Consider the following 23,929-nt stretch of genomic DNA (forward strand, 5'->3'; position numbering starts at 1 on the left):
GTTTTCAGTTTTTTGAAAACAGCCTACCAAAACAGAAAACTAAAAATGAATTCAAAACTCAAAACTGAAAATTGAAACGCAAAGAAAACAGGCTCTTAACTTTGGAAGCCTACACTGATGCAAACTATGCTGAGTCTCTTGTGGATAGAAGATCCACTTCCGGTTATTGCACATTCTTAGGGGGGAATCTTATCACTTTGAGAAGTAAAAAACAAAATATGATTGCAAGATCAAGTGCTGAGACTGAGTTTAGAGCTATGGCTCTAGGTGTTTGTGAGCTATTGTGGTCAAAAATTGTGTTAAACGATCTGCAGGTTAAGTGGACAATTCCTATGCAGTTTTATTGTAACAATAAGTCCACAATCAGCATAGCCCATAACTCGGTTCAACATGACCGGACCAAACATGTGAAGTAGACCGACATTTCATCAAAGAAAAGCTTGAAAGTGGTATGATATGTACTCCTTTTATCCCTATAGGAGAATAGTTGCAAACATTTTAACCAAAGGATTATCAAGCCAAGTGTTTCACAAACTTTTGAGCAACTTGGGAATGTATGACATACACTTACCAGTTTGAGAAGGAGTGTTGGCAGACATCTACTTCTTTCCTATTAGTTCTTCTTACCTAATTTAGTGCACATTGATATTATGCACGATCAATGTGATTGATTTCCTTAGGTGCTCTTTCTTTATTTGCTTGATTGCATTGTTCAATGCTATATTCTTTTCCTTTTGTATATTTCCTAATGTAATCTAGATTATCATCTAATTAGGAAAACTCCTAATTAAACTTAGGAATGTTGCCTATTATGATAGGCATGTATGTGTATATATCAACTGCTACTTTAGCCTTAAGGAATAAGATTGGAGATTATTTTTTCATCCTTTTGACAATTCCTAGCATCCTTTGGGGTGTTGGTTGATCGGTTTTCTCGCTAGTTGCCTTGGGAGTTAGCGATGTCTATTGAGGCAAGGGTGTTGGTGGTTATTGATAATGTGTGTTGAGTTGTATATAGAAATAGTTAGCATGATGTCATGGCTTATGTCATGAGTTAGCATGATGTCATGGCTTATGACATGAGGTAGCATGATGCCATGGGTTATGTCATGATAGTTGTATATATATATATGTGTGTGTTTCATCTCTTAGTTTGAAATCATATAGAGATATTCTTCAAACCATCTCTCTCTCTCTCTCTAAATTCTCACATGGTATCAGAACCATCGATGAGAGAATCATAAGCCGCCCGCTGTGTATCATTCTTCAGCGGTCTCCAAACCCTAAACTTCTTCTCCTTGCAGCCTCTGTCAAGACCAAATCTCCACTGTCTGGCCATCATTTGCCAGCACCACTACCACCATAGTGCTCGCCTCCATCAGATCGGCCCAATCCCAAAGACCCATTGTCGTTGCCAAATCTACCACACCACCAGACAGATCTGCTAGTTGAGATGTTTTTGCCTCGATCTCTCTCCTCGATGCTTCGATCGCGACGTTGTCACCACCATTGGACTCCTCTCCCTAAGTCCATCCAAATCCGGGTGGTTTCATCGTCGCCAACTGCCACCCACTACACGCCTCTGTCACTACTCCTTCCATCCCATTTTAGATCTAATTTGCAATCCTCAACATGTTTGACCTCAGTCAAATCACTCCTACACGTGGTGAGTCCGTTTCACCATCTGCTGCCTTCCAACATTTTTCCCTTTCCAACATAGGAACCCATGTTATCACCTCTGACAAGTTGATAGGGTCTACCAACTATCTATCATGGGCAGCCTCTGTCAAGCTGTGGTTCACAAGGCAGAGACAAGTAGACCATCTCACCACAAACGCAGTGCAAAGGATGTCGATCCAGTCAACAAAGCTTGATGGGAATAGCTTGATGCTCAGTTGTGTAATATTTTGTGGAATTCCATTGATCGCTCTGTTTTGCAGCTCTTTCAGCCATTTGAAACCTGTTATGAGGTTTGGACAGAAGCCGTTGAATGTTACACCAATGACATTTAGGGTCTATACACAATTGTCCACACTATCAAGAACATCCAACAGGGTCACTCTATGGAATCTTATTTGGGCCAAATGCATTCTCTCATACAGGAGTTTGAAGCTCTTCTTCCATACTCTAATTCCAAAGCCGCTCATAATTCTCAATGGGAAAAACTAGTCATGGTCCTTACGTTCTCCAGTCTCAAGCTTGAGTTCGAGCATATCCGCCATCAGATCTTAACCAGGTCCACTAACCCTACTATGAAAGATACATACAAAAGATTACTCAATATGGCTGGCAATTCTTCCTCTATTGGTACTTCTACAAGTATCCCTCCCGAGGCCTCTACTATTGTGTCTTAGACTTTCGGCGATAATCAAGGCCAGTCCGATAGCCGCTCTCGCCCTCACTGCAAGTTCTGTAAAAAGAAGGGGCATGAGGAAGATACGTGTTGGAAGAAACATGGTCGACCAGCTGCCTCTCCTGCATCTCAGACATCCCGAGCAACTCATATTACCCAGAGTGCCCCTAGTCCAGCATCGGGCCCTCCGATGGTATAACCCTACCAACTACTGACTATGAGGATTTCTTGAAGTTCCAAGCATTTCATCCATCTACTGGTCATTCCATGGCTTGTGTTACTCAAGGCTCTTCTATTAGCCCTTGGATTTTGGACTCTTGTACCACCGATCACATGTGTGGTAATAAGGATCTTTTCTCTACTCTTAACACTTTCTGAACATTTACTGACCATCACTCTTACAGATGGCACTGATAGAAGACCCATACAATTCTGTTACCAAAGACGGAATAAGCAGGGGCAGAATAGTGATAAGGGAAAGGGAGAAAATAACAAAAGTGATTAAAGGGTAACGTGGGTAGAGCAAAGTAGGTGGCATGTGCAGACAACAGAATCGGTTAGAGGAGGATAGCTGGAATAACATATAAATAGGAAAGATAGTAGAATAGAGAGGGGAATTTTTGAAGTAGTGAAGATATTGGGAGAGAGTGGAACTCTCGAAAGTCCACTTTCTTTTCATTTACTTAATTTTCCAGTTGTATTTCTCTCCATTTTCAGTAAACCAAAATAGATTATCTTCAATAATCTATCATTTGGTATCAGAGCAGCAAAATCGATCCCCATGGTGAACCTTAGTGAGCGAGTAGGGGACCTGGAAGGGCAGATAGATGGGTTGTACAGTGGGCTAGACTCGCTGAAGTAGGAAGTGTAGAAGGTGAGAGGAATCGAGAAAAATATGGCAACGATGATGGATCAATTTGCAGTCCTGATGGCACAATGGGATGAACAAGAGCAAGGGAGAAAAGGGAAACGAGAGGGGACAGAGCTGTCGCAGGGTTCCTCTTCGTTCATGGAGAGAACGTCGGAAATGAGAATGGGCAAAGGCAATGGGGATGATGGAGTCGAAGGGACCAAAAGGTTAAATTACAAGGGGAGGCACCTGGAAATGCCGATCTTTGAGGGAGAGGATCCAGATGGTTGGATTTTTAGGGTTGAAAGGTATTTCATCGTCAACCAGTTGACGGAGCTAGAGAAGTTGGAATTAGCAGCCCTTTGTTTTGATGGACCAGTGCTCGCATGGTTTCAATGGGAACAAAGGCGACATCGGGTGTGGAGTTGGGAAGAACTGAAAGTGATGCTAAGAATCTCAGGGTCCCCCCATGTGTTGGAGGGCCAATTCATTAATGGGTTGAAGCCAAAAATCAGAGTGGAACTGAGAGTGCTAAGGCCGAATGGATTGGATCAGCTAATGGAAGTGGCCCAGCGAATTGAGGAAAGAAACATGGTCGTCAGAGAAGGCTCTTTAGGAAGTGGTCAAAACAGGGGAACAACTCACTTCAACCCATTTCTGAACCACCACCGATCAGTGAGTACAGTTGCCCCACTAGCGTCGCCAAAGTCAGCAACAGCCAATACGGTTGTGCTACATCGGAATCTGATTGCCAATAAGAGGAGTAACCAGCCTTTCAAGAGACTTAGTGAGGCAGACTTGAAGGCCAAAAGGGAGAAGGGGTTGTGCTTTAGATGTGATGAGAAATATTCTATTGGGCATCACTGCAAAAACAAGAAGTTACAAGTCATGGTGATTTATGACGAAGAGAAGGAAGAGTTGGGGGAAGAAGAGGAGACGGAAGGAGGGTGTGAATGGGAGGTGCAGGAGGCTAAGGGAGAGGAGATAGAATTATCTATGAATTCGGTGGTAGGGCTTACCCCACCCCAAACCATGAAGGTGCGAGGGCAGACTACTGGCCAAGAGGTTGTGGTACTTATAGACAGCGGGGCTACTCATAACTTCATAGCAGCTGAGCTAGTACAAACACTGGGACTGCCAAGGTCAGAGATAGCAGGCTACGGAATGATCATGGGTACGGGGATTGTTGTGCAGGGCGCCGGAATTTGTAAGGGGGTACTTCTTTCTCTTCAAAACTTGGAGATAACTGAGGAGTTTCTTCCCTTGGAGCTGGGCAACTCGGATGTCATCCTAGGAATGAAATGGTTGGCAACCTTGGGCAAGGTACAAGTTGATTAGAAATCCCTAACTATGAGATTCAATGCAGGAGAAATGATGGTTACGTTGCAAGTTGATCCAAGTTTAAGCAAAACCCTTGTCACATTAAAAGCCATGATGAAAGCACTAAAGGACAGCAAGGAGGGTGTGCTTCTTGAATTAGGATGTTTGTCGGCAGACTATGGGGAGTTTAATGTTGTCGCACAGGGTGGTATCCAGCAAGTGTTGGCCGAGTTCAGTGAAGTATTTAATGATCTAGAAGGGCTGCCACCAAGAAAGACACAAGAACATGCTATCAACTCATAGCTGGGAGCTGCCCTGGTAAGCGCAAGGCCCTATTGCTACCCCTATGTTCAAAAAAATGAAATTGAGAGGCTAGTACGAGAGATGCTTGTTGCAAGGATTATTAGACCTAGTACTAGTCCCTTTTCTAGCCCTGTTTTGTTGGTTAAAAAGAAGGACGAGGGATGGAGATTTTGTGTAGATTATCGAGCCTTGAATGGTGCTGGATAAATTTCCTATTCCCGTGATTGATGAGTTGTTAGACGAACTACATGGGGCCACGATGTTTTCAAAGCTAGACTTGAAGGCCGGATACCATCATATTAGAGTTAAGGAAGAAGATGTGCCAAAGACGACATTCCATACTCACGAGGGGCATTACGAGTTTCTGGTCATGCCCTTCGGGCTGACCAATGCACCGGCAACATTTCAGTCCCTCATGAATGAGATCTTCAAAGGTCAGTTGAGACGATTTGTGTTGGTTTTTTTTTTATGATATTTTGGTATTTAGCAATGACTTGGAGGCATATGAGCAGCATTTGAAGGAGGTGTTGAAAGTGTTAGCTGAAAACCAACTCAAACAGAAAAAAATGCCAATTTGGACAACAGGAAGTGGAGTGCTTGAGCCATGTCATCTCACGTGAAGGGGTGGCTGCTAACCAGTCCAAAGTTAAGGCCATGCTTGAGTGGCCAAGGTCGGGGTACTCAAACAGAAAAAAATGCCAATTTGGACAACAGGAAGTGGAGTGCTTGAGCCATGTCATCTCACGTGAAGGGGTGGCTGCTAACCAGTCCAAAGTTAAGGCCATGCTTGAGTTGCCAAGGTCGGGGTTGATAAAGGAATTACGGGGGTTTTTGGGGCTAACAGGGTACTATAGACAGTTTGTGAAAGATTATGGGAAGTTGGCTTGGCCTCTCACAGAAAAACTACGAAAGAACGGGTTCAGTTGGGATGAAACAGCTGATAAGGCTTTCTAGATATTGAAGGAAGCTATGACCTCCTTATTGGCCTTACCTAATTTCACTAAACAATTTGTGATGGAAACGGATGCGTCCGGATCAGGTTTAGGGGTTGTTTTAATACAAGAGCATCGCCCCGTTGCCTTTTACAGCCATGCACTTAATCCTAACAGCCGCAACAAGTCGGTGTATGAGCGGGAGTTGATGGCAATAGTGTTCGCTGTCTAAAAATGGAGGCATTATTTATTGGGTCGGAAGTTTATCATACGCACGGATCAGAGGAGCTTGAAGTTTCTAATGGAGCAAAGATTGGTAAGTCCCGAACACCAAAAATGGTTGCTGAAACTGATGGGCTATCAGTTTGACATCCAATATCGGCCCGGGTGGGAGAATAAGGCAACAGATGCCCTCTCTAGGATCAATTACTCAGCCAGTCTTTTTGTAATAACAGTTCCTAAAGCTATTCAACTTGAACAGCTGGCTAAGGAAGTGGAGGCAGACGTGGATTTGCAGAAATTGATCCAAGAAATACAGCGTGATCCTTCGGCCAAACTCGACTATCAGTGGGCTAATAATCAACTTTTATTCAAGGGCAGATTATACTTGCCTAAGGGATTGACTTTGATTCCTATATTGCTCCAAGAGGGGCACGATGGGAGTTCGAGCGAGCATTCAAGGTTCTTGAAGACATACAAGAGGATAGCAAGGAATGTGTATTGGGTTGGAATGAAGAGGGATATCCATCGCTATGTGAACCAATGTGCCATTTGCCAGCAGCACAAATACCAAGCCTTATCACCGAGAGGCCCTTTGCAGCCACTCCCTATTCCGAGTCAAGTATGAGAAGATATAGCTATGGATTTTATTGAAGGGTTGCCTAGATCCGGAAATATGGACACGATATTGGTTATGGTGGATAGATCGAGCAAATATGGACATTTCATAGGACTCAAACACCCTTTTACTGCTAGCAGTGTGGCTGCGATTTTTGTGAAGGAGGTGATACGCCTACACGGGGTGCCTCGATCTATTGTGTCCGATAAGGACAAGGTCTTCATGAGCCATTTTTGGGAAGAATCATTTCGCCTCCAGGGCATGAAGCTATGCAGAAGTACAGCTTACCACCCCTAATTGGATGGGCAGACGGAAGTACTAAACCGAACACTAGAAACCTACCTACGATGCTTTGCATCAAGAAAACCAAAGGCTTGGTTCAGCTAGCTACCATGGGCAGAGTTATGGTATAACACTTCTTACCACACAACTTCCAAGCTTACTCCCTTCCAGGTGGTTTATGGACGGGAGCCACCAGGGTTATTGAGGTTCGAAAGGGGTTCTACCCCAGTATCGGCAGTGGAGCAGCAATTGGTTGCTAGGGATTAGATGTTGGAGGAACTGAAGGCTCAATTGTTGCAGGCTCAACCTCAGATGAAAGAAGTGGCAGATGGGAAAAGGCAGGATGTTCAGTTTGAAGTGGGAGACATGGTTTACTTGAAGATCAGGCCCTATCGCCGCAAGTCGCTAGCTGCACGTCCTCATGAGAAGCTAGCACCTCAATTTTATGGCCCATTCGCTGTGGAGAAGAAGGTTGGGCAAGTCACTTACAAGTTGTCCTTGCCTGCGACTTGCAGCATTCATCCCATCTTTCATGTGTCCCAATTACGCAAGGCCAACGATATACTCGCCACCCTAACTGATATACCTAGCCAACTCAGTGAAGAACTAGAGATGTTAGTGGAACCAGAGGCAGTTATTGGAGTACGGCTGGGAACGGGTAAGAACCTAAGAGGCTTGGATGTACTCATTCAGTGGAAAGGGCTGCCACCTTTGGAAGCCACCTGGGAACCCAATGACATGCTCCAGCAACAATTCCCTGATTTCCACCTTGAGGGCAAGGTGAGTTTATAGGGGGAGGCATTGATAGAAGACCCATACAATTCCGTTACCAAAGACGGAATAAGCAGGGGCAGAATAGTGATAAGGGAAAGGGAGAAAGCAACAAAAGTGGTTAAAGGGTACTATGGGTAGAGCAAAGTAGGTGGCATGTGCGGACAACAGAATCGGTTAGAGGAGGATAACTAGAATAACATATAAATAGGAAAGATAGTAGAATAGATAGGGGAATTTTTGAAGTAATGAAGATATTGGGAGAGTGCGGACCTCTCAAAAGTCCACTTTCTTTTCATTTACTTAATTTTTCAGTTGTATTTCTCTCCATTTTCAGTAAACCAAGATAGATTATCTTCAATAATCTATCAGGCACCAAAACGCCCATTAAAGGTATAGGAAAAACCTCTCCTACCTCCTCTTTCCCTTTAAATTCTATCATTTATGTCCTATGTAGTCCTTTTAATTTGTTTTCTGTTAGTAAACTTAATAGAGAACTAGACTGTTCAGTTACCTTTACCTCTACTTCTGTTTGTGTGCAGGACCAGGGTACGAGGCGGACGATTAGCGTCGGGCGTGAGTCATGGGCCTAATATCATCTTATTGGGCCTAGTTTGCCAGTAGCCCACACCAGTGCGGCTTCCCTAGATCTCCTCCACTCTCGTCTCGATCATCTCAGCATCTCCAAACTAAAAAAGTTAGTTCCTATTTTGTCGTCATTATCCACTTTTAATTGTGAGTCATGTCAGTGTGGTAAACATGCTCGTAGTTATTTTCCTAGTCGTGTCCATGATAGGGCTACGGCTCCCTTTTCCCTTGTGCACTCTGATGTATGAGGGCCCAATCGAGTCAACTCTACTCTAGGTTTTTCAAACTTTGTTATTTTTATTGATGACTTTTTTCGTTGCACTTGGTTGTTTCTCATGAAAAGTCGGTCCGAATTGTTTTCTGTCTTTCAAACATTTATTATTGAAATAAAAACACAATTTGACGTTTCTATACGTGCTTTCCGTAGTGATAATGCCCCTGAATATTTTTCCTCTCAGTTTACTACTTTCATGACTGCTAATGGCATCTTACATCAATCTTCCTGTCCTTACACACCCCAACAAAATGATGTCGCTGAGTGTAAAAATCGTCATCTCATTGAAACTGCCCGAACACTACTTTTACATGCCAATCTTTCCACCAAATTTTGGGATGACGCTATTCATATTGCTTGTTATCTGATCAATCGCATGCCATCTTCTATGTAACAAGACAAAATTCCTCATTCTCTTTTGTTCTTTACACAGCCACTTTATTATGTTCCCCTTCATGTATTTGGATGTATGTGTTTTGTAAATTCTTTTTCACCTAAACAGGATAAACTTATTGCCAAATCTCTCAAGTATATCTTTCTAGACTACTCTTAGTTGCAAAAAGGCTGTAAGTGTTACTCTCCTGAGTTGAACCGCTATCTTATATCTACTGATATCACATTCTTTGAACAATAGTCTTTCTTCTCGATTGCTCAGCCCGATTCACAGAGTCTTGACCAAGTATTGCCTATTCCTTTCTGTTCTCTTCTGTTGCCATCTTCGAGTCCATCTGTCTCCTCCTCTATGGGCCCCTCATTACTATCTTCAAATCCACACTCCATGGATCCTCCACTTCTTACATATCACCGTCGTCCTCAGCCTACTGTCAGTGTCAGCATTCCTCTAGAATAGGGCTCTCTTGACTCACACTCTTTGTCAATGGTTCCTCCTACCACAGATCCTGCGCTAGCAAGCCTTCCTGTTGCTCCCTGCAAAGGTACATGATCCACTTGTAATCCACACCCTCCTTATAATTTTTTGTGCTATGAGCGTCTGTCACCTGCTTTTAGTGCTTTTATTTCGAGTCTTTCCTCTGTTTTTGTTCCTAAAACCACAGGTGAAGCCCTGTCACATCCAAGTTGGCGCCAAGCTATATTCGATGAGATTGAAGCCTTACACTCAAATGGTACTTGGGATTTGGTGCCTCTACCACTAGGAAAGACTCTCGCTGGTTGCCAGTGAATGTTCACTGCAAAAGTGGGCCCCAATAGACAGGTGGATCGTCTTAAAGCTCGTTTAGTTGCCAAAGGCTATACACAGATCTATGGACCGGATTACAGTGATACCTTCTCTCGTGTTGTTAAAATGGCTTTTGTTCGCCTATTTCTCTCTATGGTTGCTATGCGTCATTGGCCACTCTATCAGTTGGATATTAAAAACGCATTCCTCCATGATGATCTACAAGAGGAGGTTTATATGGAGCAACCACCTGGTTTTGTTGCTCAGGGGGAGTTCAATGTAGTCTGCAAACTCAAGAAGTCTGTCTATGGTCTAAAACAATCTCCACGAGCGTGGTTCAGAAGGTTTAGCACTGTGGTTCAAGCCTTTGGTCTCACCCAAAGTGAAGCTGATCATTCGATTTTCTATCGACACTCCTCTTCTTTATGCATCTACCTTGTTGTTTATGTGGATGACATTGTTATCACAGGGAGTGATCAAGTTAGCATACAACAGTTAAAGGAACATCATCTACATCAACACTTTCAAACCAAAGACCTAGGCAGACTCCGGTATTTCTTGGGTATTGAGGTTGCACAATCAAGAGATGGTATCTCAATTTCTAAGAAGAAGTATGCTCTTGACATCTTAGAAGAAACTAGCATGGTGAATTGCAAGCCGAATGATACTCTAATGGACCCGAATATCAAACTCTTGTCGAGATAAAGGGAGCCCTTTTCAGATCCTGAAAGGTATCGAAGATTGGTAAACAAGTTGAACTATCTCACCGTCACTCGCTCTGACATTGCTTTGCTATAAGTGTAGTTAGTTAGTTCCTCAGTTCTCTATGTAACTCTCATTGTGATGCTGTTATCCGAATTCTAAGATACATCAAAAGAGCACCAGGTAAAGGGTTAGTCTATGAGGATAAGGGGTAAAGGGTTAGTCTATGAGGATAAGGGACACACAGATATTTGTTGTTATGCAGATGCGGAATAGAAGGATCTCTTTCTGATCGTAAGTCAACCTCTAGGTATTGTGTTCTTACAGGAGGAAATCTAATTTCTTGAAAAAGAAAGAAACAAAATGTAGTAACTAGATCAAGTGCAGAGGCAGAATATTGGGCTATGGCTAATGCAACTTGTGAGCTTGTTTGGCTTAAGCATCTCCTTCAAGAACTTAAGTTTTGTGAAATGTCTCCTATGAAGCTTATTTGTGATAATCAGATTGCCTTGCACATTGCTTCCAATCCAATGTTTTATGAACGGACCAAGCATATTGAAATTGACTACCACTTTATTAGAGAAAAGTTGGTTGAATGTATTTTTGTTACAAAGTTTGTTAACTCCAATGATCAATTTGCAGATGTCTTCACCAACTCTCTAAAGGGTCCTCGGGTAGAATATATTTGGAACTAGCTTGGTGCATATGATATCTATGCTCCAACTTGAGGGAGAGTGTTGAGTTGTATATAGAGATAGTTAGCATGATGTCATAGCTTATGTCATGAGGTAGCATGACATCATAGCTTATGTCATGAGGTAGCATGATGTCATGGCTTATGTCATGATAGTTGTATATATATGTGTGTTCCATCTCTTAGTTTGAAATGATATAGAGATATTTTTCAATCCATCTCTCTCTAAACTCTCACAATGTGCTTGGAAATGGCCGAATGTGGAATCACAAGCATTGGTGGAGATTCAAGGTGCCTTGCCTGCTTATTATTTGGTGGATCACCCAGATTTGGTGCAGTGGGTCCTAGCTTCTAATGGTGTGTTTTTGGTGAAATCTACTTTTTCTACTTTTGTAGAGAGGTGTGGTAATGTGCCATGGAGGAAATTGGTGTAGCATAGTTCAGGTGTCCCAACCTATGTTTTCATTCTTAGTTAGCTATTAAGGAGAGGTTGTCCACCTTGGATCGCCCTAACCTGTACATCTATTTTCCTAAAAGGTGTTTTTTATACAAGGCAACGACAGAAAAGCATAGTCACCCCTATTTTGATTTGGCTTATTTCCAACAAATCTTGGTGTTCTTTCAACGAAGATGCAAGTTCACTTGGTCATGGCGACAATGGGACCAAGGGATTCTTTGGGAGGCTAGAAAATGAAGTGGTAAGAGTTTGTGGCAAATTGTTAATCGCCTTATTCTTCAGGTGATGGTTTATTTCCTTTGGCAAGAGCAAAACAACCGATGCTTTTATGGCAAGGAGCATACAAAGAAGCAAATGGCTTACCAAATACATAATGTCATGTGGACTAGGTTGACTATACTTCAATTCCCTCATTCATTACAGGGAGTTGCCTTGGTGCATTGTAGACTATCTTCAATAGGTTTCGAGTATTTGATTATGCTTTCTATTATATATGACCGGAGGCTTGTTTGGTTTAATTTGTTTTTGTGTTTAGCTCAAGATATACCCTAACTTATATATATTTCGTTCATTCTATTCAAATAATTATTCATTTACAGAAGGGAAAAAAAACCCTAAACCATAAACCTAAACCTAAACCTGTCTAGTTTTAGAAATATTAAACATTCCCAGCTATTTGAAAATTCTTACAAGCATTAACTTTTGATTTCTTATAAGAATGAAACCTAACCTTCAATCAAAATTCAAGCCTACATCCACCCTAAACTCTTTTTTTCTTTCTAAATCCTAAAAATTGAAGCTCTAACCACCATATTCTGTTGCAGGGTAGCCTTTTCAAATTCATTCCCTACTAATATAAAACCAAAAACTTGAGTAGCCAGTAGCCACATCATTTCTTCATGAAAAGCAAGTTCGAGTTCTATGCATCAGAAGAATAACATATCAACCCTTAATTCCACTAGGTGGGGACCAAACTACAGATGCATCAAAGGGATTCATAATTTTTGAAATTGCCAACAAACCTTTCTCAGATGTCTGGGCAGGTTTCCCTGAACCTGAATCAACTTCATTCCTTTTCCTCTTAACCCTGCACGTAAGTAGTGCATCTATGGTCTGCATTCCATCTGATACACAGCTAGCACAGAAGAAATGCAACAAACATCATCGGAGCATTGGAAAATTGTAAGCACGTGCGTGCGTGCGTGCGTGTGTGTGTGTATGAGAGAGAGAGAGAGAGAGAGAGAGATGTAATATACCACTTAGTTGTAAGAAAAGGAAGACAGAAAACAAAAACGAAAAGGAATCATAGTAATTACCAACCTAAGAGCTAATACTGCTCTAGGAATACTACAGCATTTTTTGAAACCTTTGAGTATTTTAGCCTGTGACAAGTACATGGCTGCATCCAGGCCAGGCACATAAAGCATAACCACTTTGGGAATCAACGGCTTGTTCTGCATCTCAAAAGAATGTCATTTCAGTATATGCAGAAGGAAAAAGGGAATCTGACTGTAGAACACAACACTATGTCCAACATACATTAAATTTTGAACAGAATGCAACACATAAAAGGCCTAATTTATATCAAATGCTTTTCTCAATTTGGCATCCAAAATGGAACCATCAATATTAACTTCCATTTAGGTAAACAGTTAACCCAGACAATCAGTAGTTCTGGAGTTTTGAAGCACTGGATCATCCATACTGAGTCCATATTTGGTGTTCCGCTAAAATTACATGACGCAAGATACTGCTAGGAAGGGCTTGGTTGATACTGAATTTCAGGCTTTAAATGGTAGAAGAAAAATAAGGGTTCCATTACTTTGATAAAAATCCATGATGGCATGAATCCTTCAGCAAGCACCCACATGACAAGTCCTTGAACGTCCTGCTTCAGCAAGCAGAATCCAATTAAAACCAATTTTCACTGCATTTAATTTTCCAAGAGCTTGCATATTTACAGCTACCCACTTGCAAATTTAAAGTTGATCCAGCTTCAGGTGTCTTAAAAACAATGTCTGCTTTTGCCTGCATGAAATACAGAACCATGGGTCAATTGACGCCCAACAATTAAAAGCAGAATAGTTGGTTGATGGAATATTCAAATGCCTAGAAATTAGTGTTGTTAAAACTTGCAGACCTTGCCCAGATGCGCTGCAGGTTGTTTAGCAATATTTTTCTATAGAAATAGCGCAAATCAGTGCCACCATTCTTTGGTAATTAGGTTTCTTTAATTAATTAATTTATTTATTTATTTATTTCTGAGTAAATTGCTAAAAAATATACTGAACTTTAACCATGATTTCAATTTTTTTTCAATAGCCTTGTCCAACTTATTATTTGGTTTCAATAATGGACTGTAGTTTGCCCCCGTCAATAATTCCTGTTAAATGATGACATGGCAAGCTTAAATAAATTATGTGAAAAAATGAGGTGTCAAGTTCCTTCCTCATGTTGTCTGTTTCAATGTTTTGATTCAGTTTTGCACAAATCTGCAAAGCCCCAACATTTGGGAAATTTTTTGAAATGTCATCAGACATTTGAGGTGGCAATGTCAGGCAAGGTGGCAAGTGCACTTGTTACATTCTTCGAATAGTCCTTTAAGTTTATCACATCATTGTTTAGAGGGAATTATTGACAGGACAAATGGCGGTCCATTATTGAAACCAAATAATAAGTTAGATATGGCTGGTGTGCACAAGGTGTCTCTGATAAGTTCTCATAGAAAATTGGCAGGGATAACTTTTTCAGAATCTCTATAAGAACACATGATATATCCATCTCAAATAAGCCATCATGTGTAATAAGAGTTAAATTACTACAATTAATTATACACGTGTGTATGTTTGGGTACTTGTATCACTCTAAACTATCAACAGCCATCAGGACTATAAAAATTAAAAAAAAAATCCAGATTTTAGTGTTGCTCTATGCAGGACATGAGTGGCTTCATAACCTCTCTCTCCAAGATAGAGCAAATCTCCATGATTATCTCTAAGTACGAGCTCATCCCCACCGATTGGCTAACTGTAATATTATGCTGTGCCTTACTGGGTGAACCAGGTTTGGGTACTCACGGCACCCTAAAGTTGGCCACAGGATTTTTCTGCCCTAGTATTTGTGGCAAGTAAGATGCTCACAACACTCTTACCTCGACCATGTGAATTCTTTGCCTCAACATCTTATGAGTTGTCGTCTTTGAATATGATCACCACACATTCCTCCATAAGGTCAAATCGTATGCCATTCCACATGAATGTTAAGAGTGCCTCCCACTGACTACTACTTTGCAATGGCTCCAACAACCTAGGCAAAGGCACAAACTAGTATCTCCTCCATGCATAACCATTAGGACTTTGTGGAATAGAGTTTAGAATTAAAAGTTTGTGAAATAAGCTGAATTCTTGAAAGCTTACTTGAATATTATTGAATCAGAGTTGAGGTATTTATACAAGTACAAAATATCTATGCTATCTCCTAGAAAACAGGAATGAATTCAAATTTAGATAGCAGTAACTAATATTCGAAATGCTGGAATTATCTTCTGCTTTCAAGCTGTATCTTTCCCTAGAATCTTGGAGCTTAACTTATCTTCTAAGCTGCCTTATCTTTTAAATCTTGAAGTCTTATCTTATCCAACTACCTTATCTTCCCTCTTTAAACCTGAACATCCAATCTCATCGTCTAACAGTTTGTCAAGGACAAACCCTCCATTACATAGGTATCTTGATTGACCAATTTTCAAAGAAAGAATTTGTGACTAGACATGTATAACCCACATATGGTAGATACCCCTCAGGTGCTATCTTTAAATTCTACATCATCTATGGGCACTCAACTATAGACACTACCCCCTCATTAAAGTTGCCACCAGCCACTACCAATGAGGAATCACTTCACTAACAGCATTTCAGGATACAACCTCTGACCACATCTGCTGGACACTTAACTATGTAGCGCTCGAAACTCCCTTGGTAAATGATTGCATCATATAGATGGGATCTTTACCACTAAAATTTTAATTCTCCACTGCTGCTCACTTACTCAACTGCCTTTTAACTCTCTCCCTACCTGCACCAGCTCATTGCCCATCCTAATCCCCAGCCTCAACCTCCCCCAAAACCATTGCTCGCAATATGAATAATGGAAAATATGTAGATACAAGCCGTCTCCCCGTTCTGGTCCCTAACAAATTAAACTCTCACCTAGCAGACCAGAATAAGGCAAAATACGAACTCTTAGGTCCTCGAATCATTGGTTCTTCCAATTCCAGAGCAACTAATCAAAACACCTCTCATCCTTCCAATTAATGGATATAAAAATACCTTAAGACTGACGTAACATGATAATGTAACAATGTGCCTATTATATTTTTACATATACATCATACATGGTAACAAAACATATATCAGGGAGAGAGAGAGAGAGAGAGAGAGAGAGAGAAAGACAGAGGGTACATCTGGACCGTAGACATCAAAGAAAGTGGAGCGGCTGCTACTGTCAGTAGAGTGATCTTCTTCGAAAGCTTCTTCGAAAGCTAGGGTTTCGACTTTGCGCTTCGAAGAAGGCATCTCCAGCCTCTCTTCTCCGGCTTTGCTATCCATAATATATGTGTGTGCCAGAGCGCGAACAGAAAGCGGACTAACAGAGTTAAACCGCCGGCACCGAAGAAGATGCCGGAATTTCACGGGGTCCGCGGGTCTTGCTCGTTCCCAAGTTCAAAGCGCCGTTTTAAGCTGTGCTGTTAGTTCTCAATTCTTTTATAGTTTCATTTTATTGGGAATTCTTTTTTACTTTTTGGTAGGGAGAACTAAATTTACATATTAAAAAAGTAATTATAAGATTCTAATCAAACTTAAATAATTATATATAAAATTATTAAAAATAAAAATGCTAAATTTATCCTTAGGGAGAAAATTTATGTTAATTGAATATTTAAAAGGAAAAATAGAGAGAAAAAAAGTAAATAAAAATGTACCCATTAACCTTAATCAATCCTTGTAGCAAAGCAAAATTTTAAATTATTTCCAAAAAAATGTAAAAGACAATCACTCAATAACATAAATCAAGTTCAATTCTTTGAATCATAGAAGTAAAGGTCTTCAAATTACGTTTGAATTGTGGAAGTAAAATAATCACTAAATCAGTAATTTTTTATTAAATTTTATTATTTTTCACCTTAGTGAATATAATTTTTTATTAAATTCTCAAACACATAGTTCTTTAAATTTTCTTTTTTCTCTCAATAAATATAATTTTTAATTAAATTTTCAAACACTACTATTGTGTCTCAGACAACATTTTCTTAGACCAAAATGTTCATTGTGTTGAATTCTTAACCATGCCACACAATAGACGAATAAACTAGCCTTGCAGGGCAAAACCCTTGTTCAGGATAAAGTTTTGACACCTTGTAATACAAGGTCTTGACACTTTGTCTAGGGTAAAGATCCGACATGAGCATGGCCCATCCTTAGGGTAGATGATCTAGCATCGAGTGTAGGACCATAGCCTCCTTGTCTAGCACACAATATCGAACCATGGCCATCATTGTGCCATGTTCCATTCAGCACAAGGACACTGTCTTCGGGGTAATTTCTCTTATATTGGAATAATGCTTTAATAGGCAACTTTTTCCTAATCCATGCTTAACCCATTGGGCACTCTCCAAGCATAGTTAGGGAGATTACGCCATGTGCCCAATCACCTATCATAATCCTCCCCCCTTCTCCCTAGATTATGGTATAAATAGGGGTCAATACCCTCATTTTGGGATAGGTTTAAGGACGCAAGTGAGAGAGATAAATGTTGTATCAAGATTTAGATTTAGCTAACTTAAGCATTAAAAGGTTTGTGTGGGACAACTCTCCTCGTGCCTTCTAATCGAGCTTTAATCTTTCAAGGTGCTTGTTTATTAAAAGACCTTTTCCAGACAAAGAAATAGCTTGTCTTAGACAAAGATTAGTAACCCACACAAGGAAAAAACCCATCTTGGACAAGGACTGGTGATATAATTGTATAGCAATGGCACCACAACTTAAGAGGGGGGTGAATTGAGTTATTTTAAAATTTTGTTTGAGATTGAAATCATTTTGCTAAAAAATATTAATTTTGAGAGACTAATGTTAATTTTGAGGAAATGTTTAGCATAATAAATGAAGCAAAGAACAAAAGTAAGAGGACACAACCAATTTACAGTGGTTCAATCAAATGGCCTAATCCACTCCCTTAACTTCCCACTAAAGATTTTAAAACTTCACTATTGTCTCCTACTTGATCACAAGTGGGTTTTCTAGTCCCCAAAACTAGGAAATACAATCCTCTTACAATCAATCTAGGCCCTTTAGCACACTTGCTAGGAATTATAGCAAGATAATGAAATGAGAGGATCTGAGAAGTAAACTATCATGCCCCAAATTTGTAGGTTGTGACCAACATTTCCCCTTAAGAACAACAAGGAATAGTAAGCCTTGCAATAAAAATTCATTATAAACCTCTAATAAATACATTTCCAGACTTTCCTTCATATCAATACAGCAAGAGAAAAATACATATTAAATCTTTAAGTACAACATCAAGGCCTATCCTCCCATAATATATAAAAGGGCAACTAAGATTTCAAAACTAAAATTAAGCTAATCCTTCCGCCCCTTCAACAAACCCCCATGGACATTTTGGTCAGAATTGCTCTATACATACGATTACCCAAAAAGAATCCACACCACTAGAGTCATCCTTGAACTTCGCTTATTCCTCACTTGGAATGATGTTAAAGTAAGGTGAGGCACAAAGCTTAATAAGTATAAATAAAATAAATAAGGGGTAATAGAAAACTAACGCAAGATAGAATTACATTACCCATTTACATAAGAAGTGACCATGCCATAATGCACAACACCACATGCTCAAGTTATACTTCACAACATCACGTAACCATGTACATCATACACATAAATCCATACTATGCCTCACAACAATATGCCCACATGCTATGCCTTATGTCATCTTTGCAACACATGCTAGTGCTAAAATATATGCATACGGCTCTTAGGGCTCACTCATTAATAATATGCTCGAACCATATATATACAACCCTTAAGGCTCACAATTATCAATATACTCAAATTATGAATACGGTCTCATATGCCTGGTAACACATGCTTATGTTAGTTTTAAATGATGGCAAATATATCCTAAGAGGGGGGTGAATTGGGATTAGGGTAAATTTTTCGATAGATTAAAGATCTATTGATAGCAGAACACTATGTTTCAAAATATCAAAGAGTTTGTTTCGAAATCAACATTTTTGTTAACTATGTTTCGAAATATAAGTAAGTATATTTCGAAATCAACCTTTCTGTTAAGTATGTTTCGAAACCTATTATGATATGTTTCAAAACCTTGTTCTTTATTTTGCTTATTTTGAAACTTTTAGCTTTTGAAGATGTTTCTTTTGAAAGTATAAACACTAAGAATAGGCAAATAAGATAGTAAAGTGAATGCACACGAGACTTATAGTGGTTTGGCACCCCACCTAGTGATCAACCACAACAAGGGTTTTACCACGGTTCACCCTAAAACCTTGTACACTATGAGTTTTTATGGACAACTCAAACCTTACACCACAATGAGTTTTACGGCTAAACTCAAACCTTACAATCAATTAACAAGATAAATAAAACTTATCTTTTACAACCCAACAGTTTTAATGTAATGAAAAACCTTACCAAATGGTTGTACAAATCTCTTGGTATGAGGTGAGGAAAGCTTAGTAGGATAAGACGTCAATTTTAGTTTGCATCTCCTTTTCACACCACAATGCACATCATGGATTGATTGAATTGATCTTTTTTGAGAACTTGTAACAAAGATTTGGTTCACTTGTGCTTGTGTATGTCTCTTGTAAGTGTGTTCTCGAGTGTATGCTTGTAAATGGTATTTCTTGTTTTCAAAGAACTGATGTATATCAAAGAGATAGAGTTTTGGCTAATTATAACCGTTAGAGAAAAGATGATAAAGTAGGTTTCGAAACATACTTTATAGGTTTTGAAACAACACACTTTTATACTGAGGTTTCGAAACATACATCACATGTTTCGAAACATCTAGCCTTTACAGCTTGTTATGCACTTAGAGACAAAATGAATAGGGGACAATACTTTTAAACACAAAATGATTTTGTTTTATTCTCCATTTTCAAATTTTGAAATTGAAACATCAAAGTATGGAGAATAAGTCAAAAGAGACTTTTAAACAGCTTTTGGATGAAAAGAAATTTAAAGAGCAAAAGCATGTTGATTTTTTCAAATATTCTGCATGTTTTGAAACATACTATGAAGGTTTCGAAAAATGATTCAAAAACATATATCAGAACATATGCAACATGGTTTTCAAATGCTCTGCTGATAGAAATGACAGAGGTTTCAAAACATACTATATAGGTTTCGAAACATATGCTTAGATTTCAAACAAGTTTCGAAATAGCATATAAATTTAGCAAACATTGAAACCTTATCAAAAGAAATTTCGAAACATGTATAGAAACATGGCAGAATGATGTTTCAAAACATGCAAACTTAGTTTTGAAACATGATACATGAATTTTGGGTTTTTCAAATATTTGAGCATTTGCGCCAAACACTATTTATATATGTTTCAAAATATGAAAACTTTATTTCGAAATATGAGATTCACATAAAAAAAATTTATACTAAGATAGGTTTTTCGTCAAACACATTTTCTCATATATAAAAAAATATGATACAACAGCTTAGACAACTTGAATGTCACTGGCATGGTCCGTTAGCAATGTCCCTGCCCAACGCAGAAGTTAGCGCCTGTGTAGTACACACCTACCCTGTTAGGCTGTTACTTGAAGCAGTCCGAAAGTAGTACCCCTACACATTGCCCACCATATGGATATCCTTTTTCCCCTCAATGCGGTTATAGTCGCAGCACAAAATAATAAGTGCGCTAACTATTTATCATGTATACAAACTTAATTTGTAAATATATATAATTTCATGCATGATCACATGCTACTCACCACTATGATTATGCAAATGCTTACCCATGTTCATATGCCATTTTCATCTTTATACTCATGATTTGAGATTCAAGATGTGATTAACCAAGATAATTAATACAAACCCTTAATATTTGCATTATATGGTCCTTGGGGCCCATTTATAATCCAACTCAAGGCCTTAACATTCATTCTCCGCTATAGTACATGTAATCATAAAAGCATACTCGTAATATATTTTCCATGCATATGCTTACACACTCAGGATCATGCCCATGAGTACACTTCTAGCCCCAAGAATATTTAGACATGATGAGGAATCAAAAGATGAACACTTAAGCATTGGCAAGATTTTTAAGTATCGAGCAAATGGAAACGGTCGACAAAACACCTCAACGATCAACAACTAGGGCCTAAGACTCAGGAATGGTCGACAACCTTGTTATAATGGTCGATAGCCAGCATCCACACATCTGACGGTTGATACCCATGGCACGATCGATCGATAGCCAAAGCCCAATTCCCATAAATGGTTGACAACTTCGATACTGGACGACCACTAATGCACTTCCATCGCAAAGCCACATGCATAAAGGACCTCAAAACACTCACATAACATGCCCAACACTCATAGGTTCTTAATCTCAAAGGTAGGTACAACATCATTCTCAAAGAAATATAGGGTGATACAATACCCTATTTCATTTTCAAAAAGATTCTTTTAACGATTCAAGAAAAATGACGAGATCAACAAGATTATACATGGTAAAATAGGCAAGAATAGCCAACACAAGAAGGATTTAAATAGGCAAAAATTCCAAGAAATTTTAGATTTTTGGTAGATTTTTAAAGGCTTGATTCAAGCTTAATATTTGGTCAAATACCACAAATGATATGTCAAAATTGAAGTTCAGGAACCCTAGTTTCTAGAACAATGGACGAATTCACAATCAGAAATAACCACAAAAAGTTATTCCACAAAAATCAAAGCAAAGCAGAACTTGTAATAGTAAAATTTCTAGATTTTCGACAAAGATTAACAGGGAAGTTAAGGACTCAAAATGAAGCCAAATAATGCAAATAATATATCAAAAAAAGCTTAAGAAGTCTAGTTTATATCCCAACAAACGAATCTTAATTCAGAAGTAAGCACAAAAAGTTATAAGCCAAGGTTTATAGCAAGGTCAGATTACACAAAAATAGAGAAGTTCCTGATTCAAACAAGTATTTCATAAGACCATTACAGGCTCAAATCTTAGCCAAATAACTCAAGTAATATGTCAAAATGAAGCTTATGAAATATAGTTTACAACATAATAAATGGATCTCAATTCGGATATCACAACAGAAAGTTATACTGTAAAGAGTATAACATGCGCAAATCTAGCCAAAAATTAAGAGTGACCGAAATACAAATCCGAAAATAAGAGATTCAAGATACAAACATTCCGAAACAAAAAGAATAAATATTTGATATTGAAAAGAGGTTAGAAAATTGTTGAATAAAAAGGAAAAGAAGATAAGAGCTTGCATATGAAATGGAAAAGAACGAAGAGAACTTACCTTTGAAATGGAGAAGGAAGAAGGCCATTGGAAAATTTAGAAGAAGCAGGGGTGCTACACGCACAATGCTACTATGCTAGAAATCACACAAGGAGAAGAAGAATCCCTAGCTACTTGCCGCCCCCAATTTTTGTAGCTGTTGTTTCTCCCCTTCTTTCCTTTCTTTTCCTTTTTAAAACCCACTTGTGCACACACATATATATCTATATATAACATCCCATTTAAAACAAATATCAACCAAATCAAAATATACATAATATATATATATATCCATATATACTTGGCAGCCAATTCCAAATTAAACCCTCAATTTTATTTTAACTTTTTCCACCCATTTTATTTACTCCTTTGCTTTGACCATTCATGTAACAACCCAAATTTTCACCTCAATTTTTCTTTACAATTGTTAGTCCTTTAGGTAATGACCACTTAAGAGAGGGGTGAATTGAGTGATAAAAAAAAAATTGTTTATTCAATTATTTATATGATTATTCACTCTATATTGAACTGTATCTACGCTACGACAAATAACAATTAAGATATGAAAGCAATAAAGAACAAGTAATGGACACAACGATATATAGTGGTTCGATATATCTCAAACACCTGATCCACTCTCCCAAGATCTCAACCACTCTTAGGGTTCCACTAAACTAATAAACTCCAAGGTTTTCTCTTAGCTTACCTTAGGAACTACACATAAACACCTAGATTTTCACAGGGATCTAAGCAACTGAAACAAACCACGCAATAGTTTAATGGTTACAAAGATCGTCCTCATAGGGACACAAGTAAATCACAAAATCGAAATATTATAAGGCAATGATAAAATAAACCGATTATACCCTCAGTTGATGGAGATGAAAATGGGTCTCTTTTCAGCTCTTCAACCTCCGATTGCCTTTGATTGATCAATAATGCATGAAAGCCTTATGGATCTCGAATGAAACAGTAAGGGATTTGAAGAGTCTTTTTTAGGCTCTTTGAATATTCAGAATGTAATTGTAGAGGCTTCAATCCATGCCAAAGATGATTATATACTCCTTAGGGAAACCTACTTTACTTTTGAAATTTTTCTGTCCGTTAGACTCAAATAGTTGACTAATCAGAACCTTTAGTCGACTATTGTTGAATCTTTAGTCGACTAATAGCAATTAATAGTCAACTTACATGCATCTTTAGTCGACTTACCTAGAACTTAAGTCGACTCATGGAGAGTTTTAGTCGACTAATAAAGAAATGTTGCTTGGCTCAGTCGATTAATGCTACAAGAAAAAGAACACTTATGCAGAGATGCTTTCTACTTAGTCGACTAATACTATATGGTTAGTCAATTAATGATCACAAAAGCTAAAAAAGAATTTTCTCCATCAAAACATCTTTGCAAAATGATTTGAATATACATACTTTATTTGAATTAAAACCATAAAAATATTAGAAAATAAAATTGGGGGTCAATGATTTTTGCATAAATTAAAATTGATCTTTTCGTTAATTGTCAAAACTAAAAATAAATTAAATATGTTAAGTTGGCTCAACAACAACAACAAAAGCAAATTGACTAAAATTATACATTGCAGGGGCTCTTACATACACATCATAGCATCAACTAATCAAATCTAACAAAACACCTCATTTGAGCTCTTGCCTACACTCACCTCCAGAGACCTTTTCAATCGAGAGTGCCCCGTACACATAACTATCAGTAAGGATTTGACACCACTGAATTCGATCTTGAACTTCCCCTTCCTCCACCTCGAATGATGTTAAAAACAAGGTGAGCCACAAGGCTCAACAAGT

The 23,929-nt window shown here is 38.8% G+C and overlaps 1 protein-coding gene across 2 annotated transcripts in view; it reads right to left on the reverse strand.

Annotated features, from left to right (window-relative positions):
• LOC127799351 (small RNA degrading nuclease 5) overlaps positions 1–16,267 on the reverse strand; it is a 63,308-nt gene extending 47,041 nt beyond the window's left edge. Inside the window, exons 1-5 of one of the 2 annotated variants that reach the window (XM_052333306.1) lie at positions 15,999–16,267; positions 13,513–13,569; positions 13,364–13,429; positions 12,862–12,995; positions 12,564–12,676 (exon numbers count right to left, since the gene is read on the reverse strand). In XM_052333306.1, coding sequence (XP_052189266.1) covers positions 12,564–12,676; positions 12,862–12,995; positions 13,364–13,429; positions 13,513–13,569; positions 15,999–16,145 — 517 coding nt within the window. In that variant the 5' untranslated portion in view covers positions 16,146–16,267. The remainder of the gene's footprint in view (positions 1–12,563; positions 12,677–12,861; positions 12,996–13,363; positions 13,430–13,512; positions 13,570–15,998) is intronic. The other variant, XM_052333305.1, reaches the window with a different exon arrangement.
• Positions 16,268–23,929: the final 7,662 nt, after the last annotated feature.

The sequence above is a fragment of the Diospyros lotus genome, chromosome 4 (assembly GCF_014633365.1).
Source record: "Diospyros lotus cultivar Yz01 chromosome 4, ASM1463336v1, whole genome shotgun sequence".
Taxonomy (NCBI): Eukaryota; Viridiplantae; Streptophyta; class Magnoliopsida; order Ericales; family Ebenaceae; genus Diospyros; species Diospyros lotus.